At 41.6% G+C, this 16780-nt stretch overlaps 4 protein-coding genes across 4 annotated transcripts; all 4 read right to left on the bottom strand.

Moving 5' to 3' along the window:
* Positions 1-53: 53 nt before the first annotated feature.
* On the bottom strand, positions 54-3449 carry TM35_000035030 (putative kinesin; the record flags this gene model as incomplete). The annotated part of the gene is made up of 1 exon (XM_029022270.1): positions 54-3449. The coding sequence occupies one exon, from the start codon at positions 3447-3449 to the stop codon at positions 54-56; it is 3396 nt and encodes a 1131-aa protein (XP_028886816.1).
* Positions 3450-5043: 1594 nt separating this feature from the next.
* TM35_000035020 (proton motive P-type ATPase 2) lies at positions 5044-8070 on the bottom strand (the record flags this gene model as incomplete). Its single annotated transcript, XM_029022269.1, has 1 exon — positions 5044-8070. One exon carries the CDS (start codon positions 8068-8070, stop codon positions 5044-5046), a length of 3027 nt encoding a protein of 1008 aa, XP_028886815.1.
* A 1852-nt stretch (positions 8071-9922) lies between these two features.
* TM35_000035010 (proton motive P-type ATPase 2) lies at positions 9923-12796 on the bottom strand (the record flags this gene model as incomplete). Its single annotated transcript, XM_029022268.1, has 1 exon — positions 9923-12796. The coding sequence occupies one exon, from the start codon at positions 12794-12796 to the stop codon at positions 9923-9925; it is 2874 nt and encodes a 957-aa protein (XP_028886814.1).
* An 859-nt stretch (positions 12797-13655) lies between these two features.
* On the bottom strand, positions 13656-16463 carry TM35_000035000 (proton motive P-type ATPase 2; the record flags this gene model as incomplete). The annotated part of the gene is made up of 1 exon (XM_029022267.1): positions 13656-16463. One exon carries the CDS (start codon positions 16461-16463, stop codon positions 13656-13658), a length of 2808 nt encoding a protein of 935 aa, XP_028886813.1.
* Between the last annotated feature and the right edge of the window lie 317 nt (positions 16464-16780).

The following is a 16780-nucleotide window of genomic DNA, read 5'->3' as shown; positions in this document are numbered from 1 at the left end:
ATATATATATATATATATATATATATATATATATACTCTTCATTTTCTTCGCTTTACGAGTTCCTCCGTCGTGTCTTGTCGATGATATAATTTGGTACTTCTGCCACAGTTGAGTTATCACGCAGGAACACCGACCTTACTACCGCATCGCGGACGTTATTTTGCGAATATGTCCGTCCACGACGAGAGGCACGGCTACTATTGGTATGATGGATACCATTGGAGTTAAGGAGTGGTATTCGTGAACTCCCATCAAAAGAAAGTGAAGATGACGAAAGCAGCTGTAGAGGTTGTGAAACCCCACGGCGTTGTCTGTGTAAGCGACCACTATGCGCTGCGGATTGCATGGCGGTGCCATGTGCGAATTTTGCAAGATCTACGCGTTGCAATGCTACTTTACGCAAGAGTTCCGGACTGCGATGCAGAGCTCGACGCTTACTACTGTCGCTATGATGACTGTGTGTGGTTCCTTCCTGTGGACGGCGTCGCTCTGACGGTGGCGGTGGGCGTCGACTCCCGTTTGTATTTGTGTGGCTATTGCTGTTTGTATGGCTGTTGATATTGATATCATCGCCGGTCCCCCGCGTGCGTATCTCGTCAAGGGCCTTCTCAAGCTGCGCGGTGAGATCGGCAACTTCACGCTGGGAATGGCGGTACTGCTCATCTAACTTTTCCCATTCCGCGTGGGCCTCGCGAAGTTGAATCTCAAAAGCACATTTTTTCACATTACTCTCTTCAATATAGTTATATAAATGGGCAAGTTGTTGCTCCATCTGCTGACGCTCCGCTCGACTATCCTCATCAAGGGAAAGAAGATTGTCGTAGGCTTCTTTACACTCTTGTAGATTACCCTCTAAAAGATTATTTTTCTTTTCCAAATCTTGTATTAGGTACTCACGCTCCTTATTACGTGACAACTCTTCTTCAAGTTGACGCCTAAGCGTGCGAACTTGACTTCGAAGTTGTACGTTTTCATGGCCCTGATGAAGAGAAGCAGAATTAGTATCACCTGTACCATCACCACTATAACCAATAGACATAAAGCGTGCTTTTTGCTGAGGAGTTAGTAACAACCAAATAGTACGAAACGCATCATCCTTTTTTCGCATCTCTTGAAGTACTTCTCCATGTTCCTTATTAGTTCGATCCAGTTCACTCTCTGTTATATTTAAACGGTTTTGAACGACATCATAAAGATTGCGTTGTTCTTCAAGATCACATCTTAGTCGTTCACACTCTTCTGCACGTTCTCCAGAAGCTTTGAACCAGGCTACGGTATCTTCATGTACTGCACGATCTACATACTCTCGAAGAAGTTTTAAATTGAGTTCCTCAAGACATTCTCTGAGAACTTTAGTTTCAGATATGGCCTCTTCCATTCGTTGTCTTGATTCCTCCCGTTTCATTTCAGCTTGTACAAGTTCTTTTCGTGCCTCAAGGAGATCTACCATAGTTCGCTGTTGTTCACTACGTACACCTTCCATTGCTTTTGCCATAACCTGTTTCTCCTGGTACATAATATCAAATTGCTCTTGCAATGAGAGGAATGTATCCGTTATCTTATGAAGTAATTCACTCGTTCCAAGTTGTGGAGCTACTTCTTCAAGAGCCTGTTGAGCTTCCTCCCGTTCCTGCGCCCGTTGCTCTAACTCTTTACGCTCTTCCTCAGCGATATCTCCACGCAACTCTAATGAACTTAACTCACTTTCTCGCTCACGTAGGATTTCTTGCAAGAGAGCGCATTGACGTTCAAGGGCAATAACGTGCTCACGCATTTTTACATCCTCAGCGCTTCTGTCAGGCATAGTTTCATTATCTCTTGTTGCATTTACGTCATCAGATACCCCTTTCTGTTGCATGAAAGCAGATCGCTGTTTCTCAATATACACTTCTTCTTGTAAAGTACAAACTCGATTTCGCAACGTTTCAATCTCTTTCATGAGATTTGCATACGTTTCTTCAAAACTACACGCACCACTAACTAGAAAATCTCTGGGTTTTCCCTTACTTTTGGTTACCACACAACGTTTCGCCGTCGTTGCAAAATCGAGAGAACTCTTCGTTTCAGCACAGTTTTGTTTTTCAAGCGATACCGTTGCAATAAGAAGAAGATAACATCCAGAAAGGCTTGCAGCTAAGTAGAGTGTAAGAATAGACTCTCTTACAGGTAAGACATATGCATCTTCTGCAGTAGCTTTGATAACGGCATGTAAGACAGAAAGAGATTTGTTAATTGCAATAGCTTCCTCTAGCTCATCACCGGCAACTCCTGTTCTTTTTACACGTTCAGAACCTGCAAGATCACCCAATGTCAGTCGATTTGTCGACACAGGGATTCCTCCAACGCATCTAGTAACATGAAAGGATAGAATTGTATGAGAGCGTGAACTACGCGTATTTAACAAATGGGAACCTACAAAACGTTTTCGTTGTGCTTCAGTAATTCTTTTCTGCACATCTGCTGCACTACGAACTAAATATCGGGGTTCACGAACTAATGACCCTTTTGGTTTCTGTAATAAAACTCCATGTTCTGATTTACCCTCTCCCAAAAGGTTATAAGCATTGTTATTATGTATTTGTATGTAAGAAACTTCTACAATATCATCTGGATCATTTAGATTGTCAAACAAAGCTTGAATAAACGCTGGAATGAGAGCATTTATAGTATGTGTCTTACCACTTCCTGTCTGACCATAGCATAGCACACAGGCATTAAATCCAGCTTTAAGTTGGTCAATAATACCTGGAATCATCGCATCACATATCTCAGCATCTGTTACAGTTGGTGAAATAACCTCATCAAATGCGTACACACGTTGTGTCTCCTTTGTACCATCAGCTGTAGGGAACATAATGGTTAATAGTTTACCACTTCCATTCACTCCTACTCTCGGAGAAAGTGAAATCTGTTGTGGGCTACTTTGTACCAGAGATGAAATTGGTATTCCTACGGTAGAAGAATGAAATCCATTACTATTTGAAGCACTACGACTATCTTCAAGAGATCTACTACCATTACTAATAGTACCACCATTACAGCTCTCCTCTTCCGAATTTTTTACGGCAGGTGGAATTCCACAACGAGGTGTGCCTTCTCCTCTACGGCCCGTACGGGGGGTAGCTAAGGGAGCAGATTCAATACAAAATTGTAAAATATTGCTACTATCAGACTGAGGCACAGGGGGTTTTAACCTAATAGCCACATGCACAAAGTCCTGACTACTCTGTCCCAACAATGATGTTCGATCATTCCTGTTACGATTTCGTACGGAATACAAACCATTTCTTTCTTCTCTCGAACTACTAGGCATACATGTGGATGTCGTGGTTGTGATACGGGGTATTTCTAGGGAAAGACGTGAAAGGGAACTTGACATCTTAGTCGTTTTGATTGGAGAGTTCACTGAATCTTCAGTCTCAACCTGCCTATCCGAAGTATCCAACATAAGGAAACAAAGAAAACGAAAATAAAAAACTAATGTTAGAACCAATACAAGAAAAATATGCGAGAGAACTATCAGTACTCAACCTATTAACGTGTACTTTTACTTTTCTTCTTCTTCTGTGTGTATTGTACAGCAGCAACAAGAACAACGACAAGTTGCAGTGAAATCTTTTATCCTTTTCTCTAATATGAGGAGTCGTGCTCCTCCTACTGACACACTGTGGGGCGAACTGCAACCTTCACACACTGTGAGTGGATTCTGAGCTGTAAGAAATAAAAAGAAGAACTGCGAAAGAGAGAGAGAGAGAAAAAAAAAGAGAGAAAAAGAAATTAAAAGAAGAATAAAAATAAGACGAAACACATCACAACACATTACTACTACCACCACCACAACGTATAAAGTTACGAATGCCATGCGACAGCTCTTGCCGCATATCTTCCCATGACACACACACACACAAACACACGCACATACATCATATACCATTCTCTCTGCAAAAGAAAAAGCAGAGAGAAACACAAATAAAAAAAAAAAAAATCAAATAACAAAAAACAAAATAATAACAAAAAGTTAATCATTGAATTTTGTTATTCTTTATTTACAACGTAAAAATGAGGAAAAAAAACTAACAAAAACAGTTCAGGAAAGAAGAAAACAACATCAAACGAAACAATATCAACTTTCAATACCATTCAGTAATACCACTTTTTTTTCTCCTTCTTTTTTCTTTTCACCCCCGTAGTATCATTCTTCTTCTACCTTTGAAAACACGAACAAAAAAAAAAAAAAAAAGATAATAAAAATAATTATATGCGTCATGCAGTTTTCTACAACTGCCTCTATTAAACTCCTCAAAGGGTACTACTTCTCTCACTTTTGTTCCTTTTCTTTACCACCATACCCAACATGCGGGTCAATAGTTTTTTTTGTTCCGTTTTAGTTGTCACTGTCAAGTTTGGTATCTCCGCATCACCTATCGCGGTTTCAACGGTTTAGCATACAGTTGCGGCGCGAGTGATTTAACAAGAACAAGAAAACAAAAGAGACACAACACGACGCACAACATCATATATATATATATATATATATATATATAAGAATAAATCCGTACTCTTACTGTGCGGATTTAAAAGAAAAAAGTCATCAGCATTATAGAACTGCCAAGAGAGAGTATCGGAAAAGGAAAAATAAGCTCAAAAAAGGAATAGGTTTAAAAAAAAATCATTCTTTCACCTGAAACAGGGTTAAGAAGCAAAAAAAAAAAGAAGAAAACTACTCTGAAAATGATAACGTTCTTTTTTCTCGACTCTCAGAATCCCAGTATCTACATGCAAAAATATTTTGGCGTTCATATCTTCACATACGCTGCGGCATATTCTGATAGAAAAAAACATTTTCAGACAAAAAAATGCGCGGGAATGGTACTCTAATGAAGAAAAATTTAAAAAAATTTATAGCACCTTCTCCTTCGAATACCTCCTGCTGAAATAGAAAAAAAAAAAAAAAAACATACGAACACATATATCCTATACTACTTAGTGCTACTACTCCCCACCCAACCCACACAGTTAAACTGTATACAACCGATAGAGTACTAGTCAATACCTTGATATTTATTTTTTTCGACTTCTTCGTCATCTTCTGGGTCCTTTGCAGCAGGAGTATATACATCAACAGGTGGTAGAACTTCTCCACGGGATTTGGCAACACCAACACGTGGTGTGAAAACATCAACAGGAGACAACATTTGACTTCTAGATCCTCCACCTCCACGTCCAGCAAGGTCATTATCTTCATAATTCCTTCGAGATTTATCCTGAAAAAATATGTCAACAGGTGATAATTCTGAGTGAAACCGTCCACCATGCACAACAACTTCGTACTCATCAACGACCTTCCCTCCATACGCCTTCGAGACACATCCGAAGAGATCAAAACATTGAATGAGCAAGTTAAGAAAAACCTTAACCATCTCATCAACAAGCCACCAAATAATACAGTAGATCCATACCCATAGTGGTAGAATTGTCTCAGTTCTCGCAGCACCCCATGCGAGTCCTTCTGTCTCCACATGATCCACAGTCGACAGGTGCCAGTATGAAGCAGCCATTGAGGAGATAAGCAGAGAAAAAACAGCAGCAATAAACAGTATAAGACCTGGAGCCGCTGTAAAAAAGAAATCACCCCCAGTACGTGCCGAGAACAGTGTCATGAAATCAAATATAGTTATCTTAAGATACAACATCGTCACCACTTTACCCTGCGGCAGTTGTGCAAGACCCAGCGAAAAAATCCATGAATTCGGGTAATAAGTATCTCCCCAACCCTCGAGAGCGACCCAAAGAAGCATCAGAGATGAGGCACAGGATGCAATAGCAAGAATAATAGCCCTCACAAAGACCAGAGGAACATTCCACCGTTGAGGAAGCTTAGATGGGACCACTCGATCGTAACCAATCGTTATCATGAATATATCGTTTAACAGAGCGATAAGCAGAAACAACAACACAGGTAATTGGAAGAACTGAAAATTAGGGTCCACACTGCCATAGTCTCGGGGCGTCAATGAGAAGCAAGCAATGAAGTAAAAACACACCAGTGAGAGCGATGCAGATATACGGTATGTCAAGAAGGTCAGCAAACGCTGAAACACTTGACGGGAAACAAGCATGGCCTCAACAAGAACACTCAGACCAGGTCCAGTCAATACCATGTCAGCAGCAGCACGCGCAGCATCCGTAGCACCCTGCACAGCAATACCAACGTCTGCACGCTTTAGCGCAGGCACATCATTTACACCGTCGCCTGTCATGGCACAGGTGTAACCACGTTGGCGAAGAGTTTCAACAATCATAAACTTGTGTTCAGGGAGGACTTGCGCGAAACCACCAGCGCCAAGGATCATATCACCGTACTTCTCACCAAGATCGTCAGGCAGATCATTCACATCAACCTTGGGAAGCTTGTCAGCTGTCAAGATATTTGGGTCAAGGTTCAGCGCTTGGCACATTTCCTTTGCAAATGTTACTCGGTCACCCGTGATCATCTTAACGTCCACACCATATTCCTTGCTTCGACGAATCGTATCCTTCGCATGAAGTCGTGGGGGATAAAGAAATGATAAGATACCGCACAGGTGCCAGCGACCCTGTGAATCCGTCTTTGCCACAGAAAGACAGTGGATACCACGCGAGGCGAGAGTCTCAATGATCTCAACTACTTGGTTGCTGATCTCATCCTGGTTATATACCAGCTGAAGGATAACATCCGGTGCACCCTTCGTGACGCTGAACCTCTCACCAGTTCGATTATCGGTTAGCGAAGCAGATATACGTCTCTCTATTGGATTAAAGGGAACAAACTCAGTCTGCGTGTAGTTATCGCACTCGTCAAGGTCTGCAGCTTCAAGTATCATGGCTTCCAAGGCATCACGTGGCGGTTCACGCCACTTTGCGGCAAGTGCTGCCAAGACGAGTATAGAACGTAGGTCGTAGCCCTCTTCAAACGTGAAACACTGATCTTGAATCTCCATCGTATTGGCTGTAAGTGTTCCTGTCTTATCTGAGCACACCATGTTAACACGAGCCAATGTTTCCATGGAGGCCATATTCCTCACCTCGACTTGGCACTTTGATAATCTTATTAAGCCCAACGAAAGTATCGCAGTAACAACAATTTCCAGAGCAACGGGAATAGACGCTATAAAGAGCACCACGGCAAAATTGAGGGAGTAGCGGAAAGTCATGTGCACACTGGCCAACAAATAAATCATGCAGATAATAGCGAGAACAAAACCAAAACTTGTCAATACCAGCACCATACGTGAAAGAATGACGTGAATATTGTCAACATCAGCCTCCACTGATTGCAGTAATACAGCTGATTTACCAAATAAGGTGTTCTGACCTGTAAATTGTACTGTGCCGTCCACTTCACCACGCTCAACATTTGAGCCCATTTTGGCCATTTCACCTGCCCCAATCGACACAGACATTGACCCACCGGTCAGTACTGACTCGTCAACATCAATCACACCCTCATTAACTGTACAATCAGCAGGAACTGCAGAACCGGACGCAAGCTTCACAAGATCACCAGGAACCAGAAGCGCAGCATCGATTTGCTGCCATGAACCATCACGAAATACGGTTATCACTGGGTTCAGAGAATTCTTCAGTGCCGCTAAGGCATCACCACTCATATAGACCTCAAAACATCCAATAAGGACGTTAATAATCAGAATAGCGAGCAGAATAGAGGCATCAGCCCAGTACGACAAAGCATACTTAATGATGAAGGCTATTAATAGTGCCAGAGACATGGGATTCCCCAGGGTTCGCACAAATAAAAGCCAAACGGGAGTCTTTTTTGTAGGTAGTTCGTTGCGTCCGTATTTCGCCAAAAGTTCTTCTGCTTCAGCAGTTGTTAAGCCCTTTGATGGGGGTAACAGTTCTGCTGTTTCTTCCTCTGCATCCTCTTGGGGTTGAGGTTGCTCGTTGGGTGGAATGGAATCATGGTTGCCTTGATTTTCTTCTGGATCATTGAAGACCCTTTCCGTATTAGTTTCGTTCTGTTGGGTATCTTCTGGATCATTGAAGACCCTTTCAGCTTCAGATTGCATCGATTTTTGTAGCCAAAATAATATATATATATCGCTCTCTGCTATCCTTTGTAGCACAGGAATAATTTTGTTCGCTGAGAACAGAAGAAATAAACGAATACTACTTACGTTCACGCTCCCCTTTTTTGTTCCTTTGGGTTCTTTCTTTAGGTAGACACAATACTAGATGATAATGATGATAGAAAAGAAGCGAAGCATATAATTATATGACAATTTTTTTTTTTTTTAATATTCTGTCATTTTCTTCTCCTATATTTCAGGGAAAAGTGACAATTTTTTAATAGGTCAAGAATAAACTTATAAAAAAGATGGCAATGGGGAAACAATATATTTACTTTTTTCTTTTTACAATCCTCTTCATTTCTTTCTTTTTTCTCTTGCTAAAAGCCATTTTCCCATTTTTGGTTTCTCCCATTGATGATATAACCCTATATATATTTTTTTTGCTGTTTCCCCGACTTCACACACCCTGTTGACAGTGCATGAAAACACTTACCATCTCTTTCATCTTAAATAGGAGAAAAGAAAAAAAAATGTAAAAGTCTAAAGGGGAAAAAACGTGTGTATCATTATATACAAACATGATTCTCTGCGCACAGTTTTTTTTTTTTTTTTCCCCTTTATTATAGCTACCCCTTGTAATTAAACAATCTCACACCAGATATTGCTAGATATGTTCAATAGCTATTTCCTCTAGACACCTAGATAAAAACCATTAGTCACTTTGTTTGCTTTTTATCTTTTAAGGAAATCACGCGAACTCACGGTACGCACTTTCTAGAGAATCATATACGTAGACATAAATACATAATATATATGTCAATATTTCCCTTTTTTTTGTTCCGTTGATGTTCTTAATTTCCGTCATTTTTCTACGAATTTCCCTATAACTCTTAATGAGTGGGATACAGTCATCTGGATTTTTATATTTATTACTTAAGGGAATGTCATTTCATTAACACATACACCATGCACCCCGTATCTTTTTTCCTGTGTTTGCCTTCTCTCACTCTTGTTCTTTTATAAGCGAATCCCTGCGGCCCCACCATCATGTACAGAAGTAAGTGTGTGAGGCGTCGCAAGAAAACAACATTCCTCGTTGGGAAAGAACAAAAAAATTTTTTATTTAAATAAAAACAATAGACGCAAAATAAAAAAAAAAAATGCTAGAACACAGACAGAAATACAGGAAAGAAATACATACACAAACATTCACACAAAGGGAAAGGAAGAACAAAAAAAAAATACATTTACTACTCAAGTTAGGAGTTATATGGTAGAAAAAAGACAAAAAAAAAAAAACACTCCACAAAACAAACAAACAAACAAAAAAAAAAAACGAGACGAGCGAAAATATTTTTAAACATTAAAGACAAAAAAAATGCATAAAAAAATCTGTAATAGAACACCCCTACGAATCCAAAACAACCAGAAGTATCTTGGCAATTGGGCACTTGGTCAAAAAAAAAAATTATTTCTTACCAGTTGCCATTATATTTTCAGTGATTCCTCCATTTCTTTTTTTTTTTTTCGAATATAATTTCTGTTTTTTTTCTTCTTTTTCTTCTTCAACTGTTATTACGGCATGTACAGCATTCTTATTCTCTTCTGCTGAATTTTTCAGATAAATGAGAGCTACGTTCATCCACCACTTTCTGCATTCCTTGCCATCTGGCACACTTTTCCTCATTTACCAGCTCAATTCCTTACAACCATCACAGTTCATAATCGTTAAAACCAAACAAAAAAAGATGGAACAAAAGAAAAGGAATTCTGACGCATAAAAAAGAAATAAGAAAAGAAAAAAAGAAACACAAACGTTAGAAAGACATCATCGAAAAAGTAATGGTTGTCAGTCTTCCTTTCTTGCGGAATACGGAGTGCTTACATCAACAGGGCTTGTTTCACGAACAATAGGAGCATCATCCTCTGGAGAACGGGGTGCATCTTCATCGACAGGCTCCTGAATACGTTCAGCATATTGTTCAATAACCTTTCCTCCGTACGCCTTCGAGACACATCCAAAGAGATCAACCCACTCCATAAATATATGTGCAAGTACCTTCACAGCGTCCTGAATAAACCACCAAACAATACAGTAGATCCATACCCATAGTGGTAGAAGTTTTTCGCTTCTCTTCTCGCCCCAGGCAAGACCCTCTGTCAGCAATCCATCAGGACTAGACTTACGCCAGAAGGAAGCCACCATTGAGGAAACAAACAGAGAGATAATAGCACCAATGAACAATATAAGGCCTGGAGCCATTCTGAAGAAAAATTGACCTCCAGTACGCGAAGAGAACAGTGTCAGGAAATCGGAAATCGAAATCTTCAGATACAGCAATGTCACAACCTTACCCTGCGGCAGTTGCGCGAGACCAAGACCGTGGAACCAAGAGTTAGGGTATGTCTCTACACTATAAGCTTGAAGTGCCACCCAAAGAAGCATCAGAGATGAGGCACAGGCAACAGCTGCAAGAATAATAGCGCTTGTGAATACCACAGGGAGATTCCACCGTTGAGGAAGCTTAGATGCCACCACTCGATCGTAACCAATCGTCATAAGACAACCATCATTCAAAAGTGTGATGAGCATAAACATTAGCACAGGTAAATGGAAGAACTGGAAATCAGGATCCACACTGCCATAGTCTCGGGGCGTCAATGAGAAGCAAGCAATGAAGAAGAAACACACCAGTTGTAGTGTTGCAGATATACGGTATGTCAAGAAGGACAGCATACGCTGAAACACTTGACGGGAAACAAGCATGGCCTCAACAACAACACTCAGACCAGGTCCAGTCAATACCATGTCAGCAGCAGCACGCGCAGCATCCGTAGCACCCTGCACAGCAACGCCAACGTCTGCACGCTTTAGCGCAGGCGCGTCATTTACACCGTCGCCTGTCATGGCACAGGTAAAACCACGTTGGCGAAGAGTTTCAACAATCATGAATTTGTGTTCAGGGAAGACTTGCGCGAAACCACCAACACCGAGCATCATATCACCGTACTTCTCACCAAGATCGTCAGGCAGATCATTCACATCAACCTTGGGAAGCTTGTCAGCTGTCAAGATATTTGGGTCAAGGTTCAGCATGCGGCACATTTCTTTTGCAATCAACACGTGGTCACCCGTGATCATCTTAACGTCCACACCATATTCCTTGCTGCGACGAATCGTGTCCTTCGTATCAGGGCGTGGGGGATCCAAAAAGGTCAAGATACCGCACAGGTGCCAGCGACCCTGTGAATCCGTCTTTGCCACAGAAAGACATCGAATACCACGCGAGGCAAGGCTGTCAATAATGTCGACCACCTCATCATTGATGTCATCCTGGTTATACACAAGTTGAATGATCACATGCGGTGCACCCTTCGTGACGCTGAACTTCTCACCAGTTCGATTATCGATCAGAGTAGCCGCTGTGCGCTTGGTCGTCGGATCGAAGGGAACAAACTCGGTCTGCGTGTAGTTATCGCACTCGTCAAGGTCTGCAGCTCCAAGTACCATGGTATCCAAGGCATCACGTGGCGGTTCACGCCACTTTGCGGCAAGTGCTGCCAATACGAGTATAGAACGTAGGTCGTAGCCCTCTTCAAACGTGAAACACTGATCTTGAATCTCCATCTTGTTGAGTGTCAGAGTTCCTGTCTTGTCTGAGCACAACATATTTACGCCAGACATCATCTCGATAGCTGTCAGCTTTGTTACGATGATCTTGTGCTTCGACAGCTTCTTCGAGCCAACAGCAAGAGTCGTGGTAACGACAATTTCCAGCGCAATGGGAATGGACACAACAAGGACAACGACAGAAAACTGAAGTGATCGGCGGAAAGTCTCGTAAAATTTTGCTAACAAATAGATGAAGCAAATAAGACACAATACAAACGAAAAACTAGTCAACACCACCATCACACGTGCAAGAATGACGTGAATATTGCCAAGGTCAGACTCCACTGATTGCAGAAGTACGGCAGTCTTACCGAAGAAAGTGCTCTGACCTGTAAATTGTACTGTGCCGTCCACTTCACCACGCACAACATTTGAGCCCATCTTCGGCATGTGGTCTGGTCCCATCGTCACGGGCAGTGACTCACCGGTCAGTGCTGCCTCATCAACATCAATCACACCCTCATTGATGCTGCAATCAGCAGGAACTGCAGAACCGGACGCAAGCTTTACAAGATCACCAGGAACCAGAAGCGCAGCATCGATTTGCTGCCATGAACCATCACGGAAGGCGGTTGCCACAGGTTTCAGAGAATTCTTCAGTGCCGCTACGGCGTCACCAGCCTTAATCGTTTCATACCATCCAATGGTGGCATTGGCGATCTGAATGGCAAGTAGAATAGCGCCATCAGGCCAGTTTTCCAATGCGAATTCAATGATAATGGCGACCCACAGTGCAAAAGGCATAGGTCCCCACAAGTTTCGTACAAATATAAGCCAACCAGGAGTCTTTTTTTCTGGCAGTTCATTGCGTCCGTATTTTTGCAAGAGCTCCTCTGCTTCAGCAGTTGTTAAGCCCTTTGATGGGGGTAACAGTTCTGCTGTTTCTTCCTCCGCATCTTCTCTGTGCTCGCTGATGGCCTTGGACAGTACAGACTGACGTTTTTGTGGCTTTTGCGGTGGATGTTCTTCACCATTGGTACTTCCATCATTAATGCTTACCTTACTGTTTTTGTCAAAAACAGGTGGATCTTCCTTACTGTTATCGGTCATTACTCTTTTTGTTTGCTTTTGTTTTTATACACACTTTCGGTGAAAAAAAAATATATATATCTAAAGCGTGATAGAATAAAGTAAGGAAAGAATTATGCACTCACAGCAATTGGTAAAAATATGAAGGAACTGGTTAAATTGTTCTTAATATGTCATGGTCAATCGAAGACAAACAAAAAATATGTTTGTTGAAAAGAAGCAAGCACAGCAAGAGTTCTTTCTTTTTTTTTGGTTTCTAGATATAACAAAAAATGATAATCCAAGCAATATATATATATATATAGAAAAATAATGTATATATAAAAAAGCAATTCTTATGGGAATCCCATGTTTTAGAGAAACTGCAATATATATTTAAAGTTCCAATGACTAGATTCCCTTTTTCTTTAAAGCACAGCATAGTCGCACAACAGAAACAAAAAGAAAATTACATTATCTCACTCTTTTTTATTCAAGCGTCATAATAATAATAATATACGTAAAGAATATGTCTGTGAATACTCGGACCCCAGAGAATACACTTCCAAAATTAACTCGAGACATTTATACGTAAAACGAATTTCATCATCTGCCTGTTCCAGACAGAAACTGTATACAGCATTTGCTACTAGCCTAGATTTACGTTGCACTTAAAAGCGCAAGAGAATTTTCCAATGTTTTTTCACACGCACCCCTTGTTGTATTCCTTGAAACCCAGCACAACCATACTCATTTACTAATTCCAATTCCCTACAAACATCATAGTTTATCACTGTTAAACCATAATACAGAAAAATAAAACGGTGACACAGAAACAAAAGCAGAATAAAAAAGAATTAGAAAGACATCATCAGAAAACTTAAACAGGTCATTCCTACCATCATGCACCACGCGGAGTGTCCACATTAACAGGTGATACCTCATACAGACACAACTTAACAGGGTCTGAAGGATATACAACAGACCTACAATATTGCGCAATTTTTTTTCCCCCATACACCTTCGAGACACATCCAAAGAGATCAACCCACTCCATAAATATATGTGCAAGTACCTTCACAGCGTCTTGAACAATCCACCAAATAATACAGTAGATCCATACCCATAGTGGTAGAAGTTTTTCGCTTAGTTTCCCGCCAGTGGCAAGACCCTCTATCAGCAATCCATCAGAACGCCAGGTAGGAAGAAAAAAACTCACGGCTGTTGACCCACCTAGAGATAAAACAGCACCAAAGCAGAGTACAATACCTGGAGCCATTTTGAAGAACCAGTCACCTCCAGTACGCGAAGAGAACAGTGTCAAGAAATCGGAAATCGAAATCTTCAGATACAGCAATGTCACAACCTTACCCTGCGGCAGCTTCGCGAGACCAAGACCGTGGAACCAAGAGTTAGGGTATGTCTCTTCACCATAAGCTTGAAGTGCCACCCAAAGAAGCATCAGAGATGAGGCACAGGCAACAGCTGCAAGAATAATAGCGCTTGTGAATACCACAGGGAGATTCCACCGTTGAGGAAGCCTAGATGCCACCACTCGATCGTAACCAATCGTCATAAGACAACCATCATTCAAAAGTGTGATGAGCATAAACATTAGCACAGGTAAATGGAAGAACTGGAAATGAGGATCCACACTGCCATAGTCGAGAGGCGTCAATGAGAAGCAAGCAATGAAGTAAAAACACACCAGTGAGAGCGATGCAGATATACGGTATGTCAAGAAGGTCAGCAAACGCTGAAACACTTGACGGGAAACAAGCACGGCCTCAACAAGAACACTCAGACTAGGTCCAGTCAATACCATGTCAGCAGCAGCACGCGCAGCATCCGTAGCACCCTGCACAGCAACGCCAACGTCTGCACGCTTTAGCGCAGGCACATCATTTACACCGTCGCCTGTCATGGCACAGGTAAAACCACGTTGGCGAAGGGTTTCAACAACCATGAATTTGTGCTTTGGGAAGACGTGTGCGAAACCACCAACAGCGAGCATCATATCACTGTAACTCACACCAAGATCGTCAGGCAGATCATTCACATCAACCTTGGGAAGCCTGTCAGCTGTCAAGACATTTAAGTTAAGGTTCAGCATGCGGCACATTTCTTTTGCAATCAACACGTGGTCACCCGTGATCATCTTAACGTCCACACCATATTCCTTGCTGCGACGAATAGTATCTCTCATGTCAGGGCGTGGGGGATCCAAAAAGGTCAAGATACCGCACAGGTGCCAGCGACCCTGTGAATCCGTCTTTGCCACAGAAAGACAGTGGATACCACGCGAAGCGAGACTCTCAATGATTTCAACCACCTCATCATTGATCTCATCCTGGTTATATACCAGCTGAAGGATAACGTGCGGTGCACCCCTCGTAACCCTGAACGCCTTACCACTATGTCTTTCAATTATAGTAGCCGCTGCATTTTGAGTCGTCGGATCGAAGGGAACAAACTCAGTCTGCGTGTAGTTATCGCACTCGTCAAGGTCTGCAGCTTCAAGTATCATGGCTTCCAAGGCATCACGTGGCGGTTCACGCCACTTTGTACAAAGAGCTGCCAACACGAGTATAGAACGTAGGTCGTAGCCCTCCTCAAACGTGAAACACTGATCTTGAATCTCCATCTTGTTGAGTGTCAGAATCCCTGTTTTTTCAGTGAACAGCATATTAACACGAGCTAGCTTTTCAACGGAGTATAGGTTCCTCACTCTGACTTTGTGTCTTGACAACGTGTTCGAGCCAACAGCAAGAGTCGTGGTAACAACAATTTCCACCATAAGAGGAATAGAAACCATAAACACTTGAGCAGAAAAATACAATGCATTAGCAAAATTCACCCTAAATTTTGCTCTCAGATACAAAAAAACCGCAACACAGAGAATAAAGGAAAAAAACGTCAACAACAACGCCACACGTGAAAGAATGACGTGAATATTGCCAAGGTCAGCCTCCACTGATTGCAGTAATACAGCTGATTTACCAACAAAAGTGTTCTGACCTGTAAATTGTACTGTGCCTTCCACTTCACCACGCACAACATTTGAGCCCATTTTGGCCATTTCACCTGCCCCAATCGACACAGACATTGACTCACCGGTCAGTGCTGCCTCATCAACATCAATCACACCATGATTAACTGTACAATCAGCAGGAACTCCATAATCCGATACAAGCTTCACAAGATCACCAGGAACCAGAAACGCAGCATGCATTCGCTGCCATGAACCATCACGGTAAACGATTGCCACAGGTTTCAGAGAATACCTCAGTGCCGCTACGGCGTCACCAGCCTTAATCGTTTCATACCATCCAATGGTGGCATTGGCGATCTGAATAACAAGCAGAGTAGCTCCACTGGGCCAGTGTTGGAATGCCAATTCAATGATAATGGCGACCCACAGTGCAAAAGGCATAGGTCCCCACAAGTTTCGCACAAATATAAGCCAACCAGGAGTCTTTTTTTCTGGCAGTTCATTGCGTCCGTATTTCGCCAAAAGCTCCTCTGCTTCAGCAGTTGTTAAGCCCTTTGATGGGGGTAACAGTGATATTGTTTCTTCTTCCGCATCTTCTTTGTGCTCGCTGATGGCCTTGGACAGTACAGACTGACGTTTTCTTATCATTTGCTTGTCATATCTGTCGAAGCTTTTAGACCTTTCATTGTTTTCTGAAAAATAACTTCCTGACCTCATATTTTTTGCGCAATTCACACTTTACAACAAAGAAGAATGAGAAAACAGATTTTGAGTTATAAGAGCAATTAAAATGACATGGCACGGTATGTAATTAAAAACGATTTTCATGTTATTATTTTCTTTCAATTATTTACCTTGTGATTAAATTAAGTGGTTGATGAGGGAGTACACAGCACAAAAAAAATTTTTTTTTTTCTTTAAGCTTTCACATAATATATGTGGTTTTTGAGCGTTCTTGTGAGTGCTTCCAAAAAGAAAAAAAAAGGAAAATAGGAGAAGTGAGCAGAATCAAAAAAAAAAAAAAAAAAAAAAAA

This window comes from Trypanosoma theileri (genome assembly GCF_002087225.1).
Source record: "Trypanosoma theileri isolate Edinburgh chromosome Unknown TM35_Tth_3_V1, whole genome shotgun sequence".
NCBI classification, from domain to species: Eukaryota; Euglenozoa; class Kinetoplastea; order Trypanosomatida; family Trypanosomatidae; genus Trypanosoma; species Trypanosoma theileri.
The sequence above is the reverse complement of the archived record's forward strand: the minus strand, read 5'-3'. Positions and strand labels throughout refer to the sequence as shown.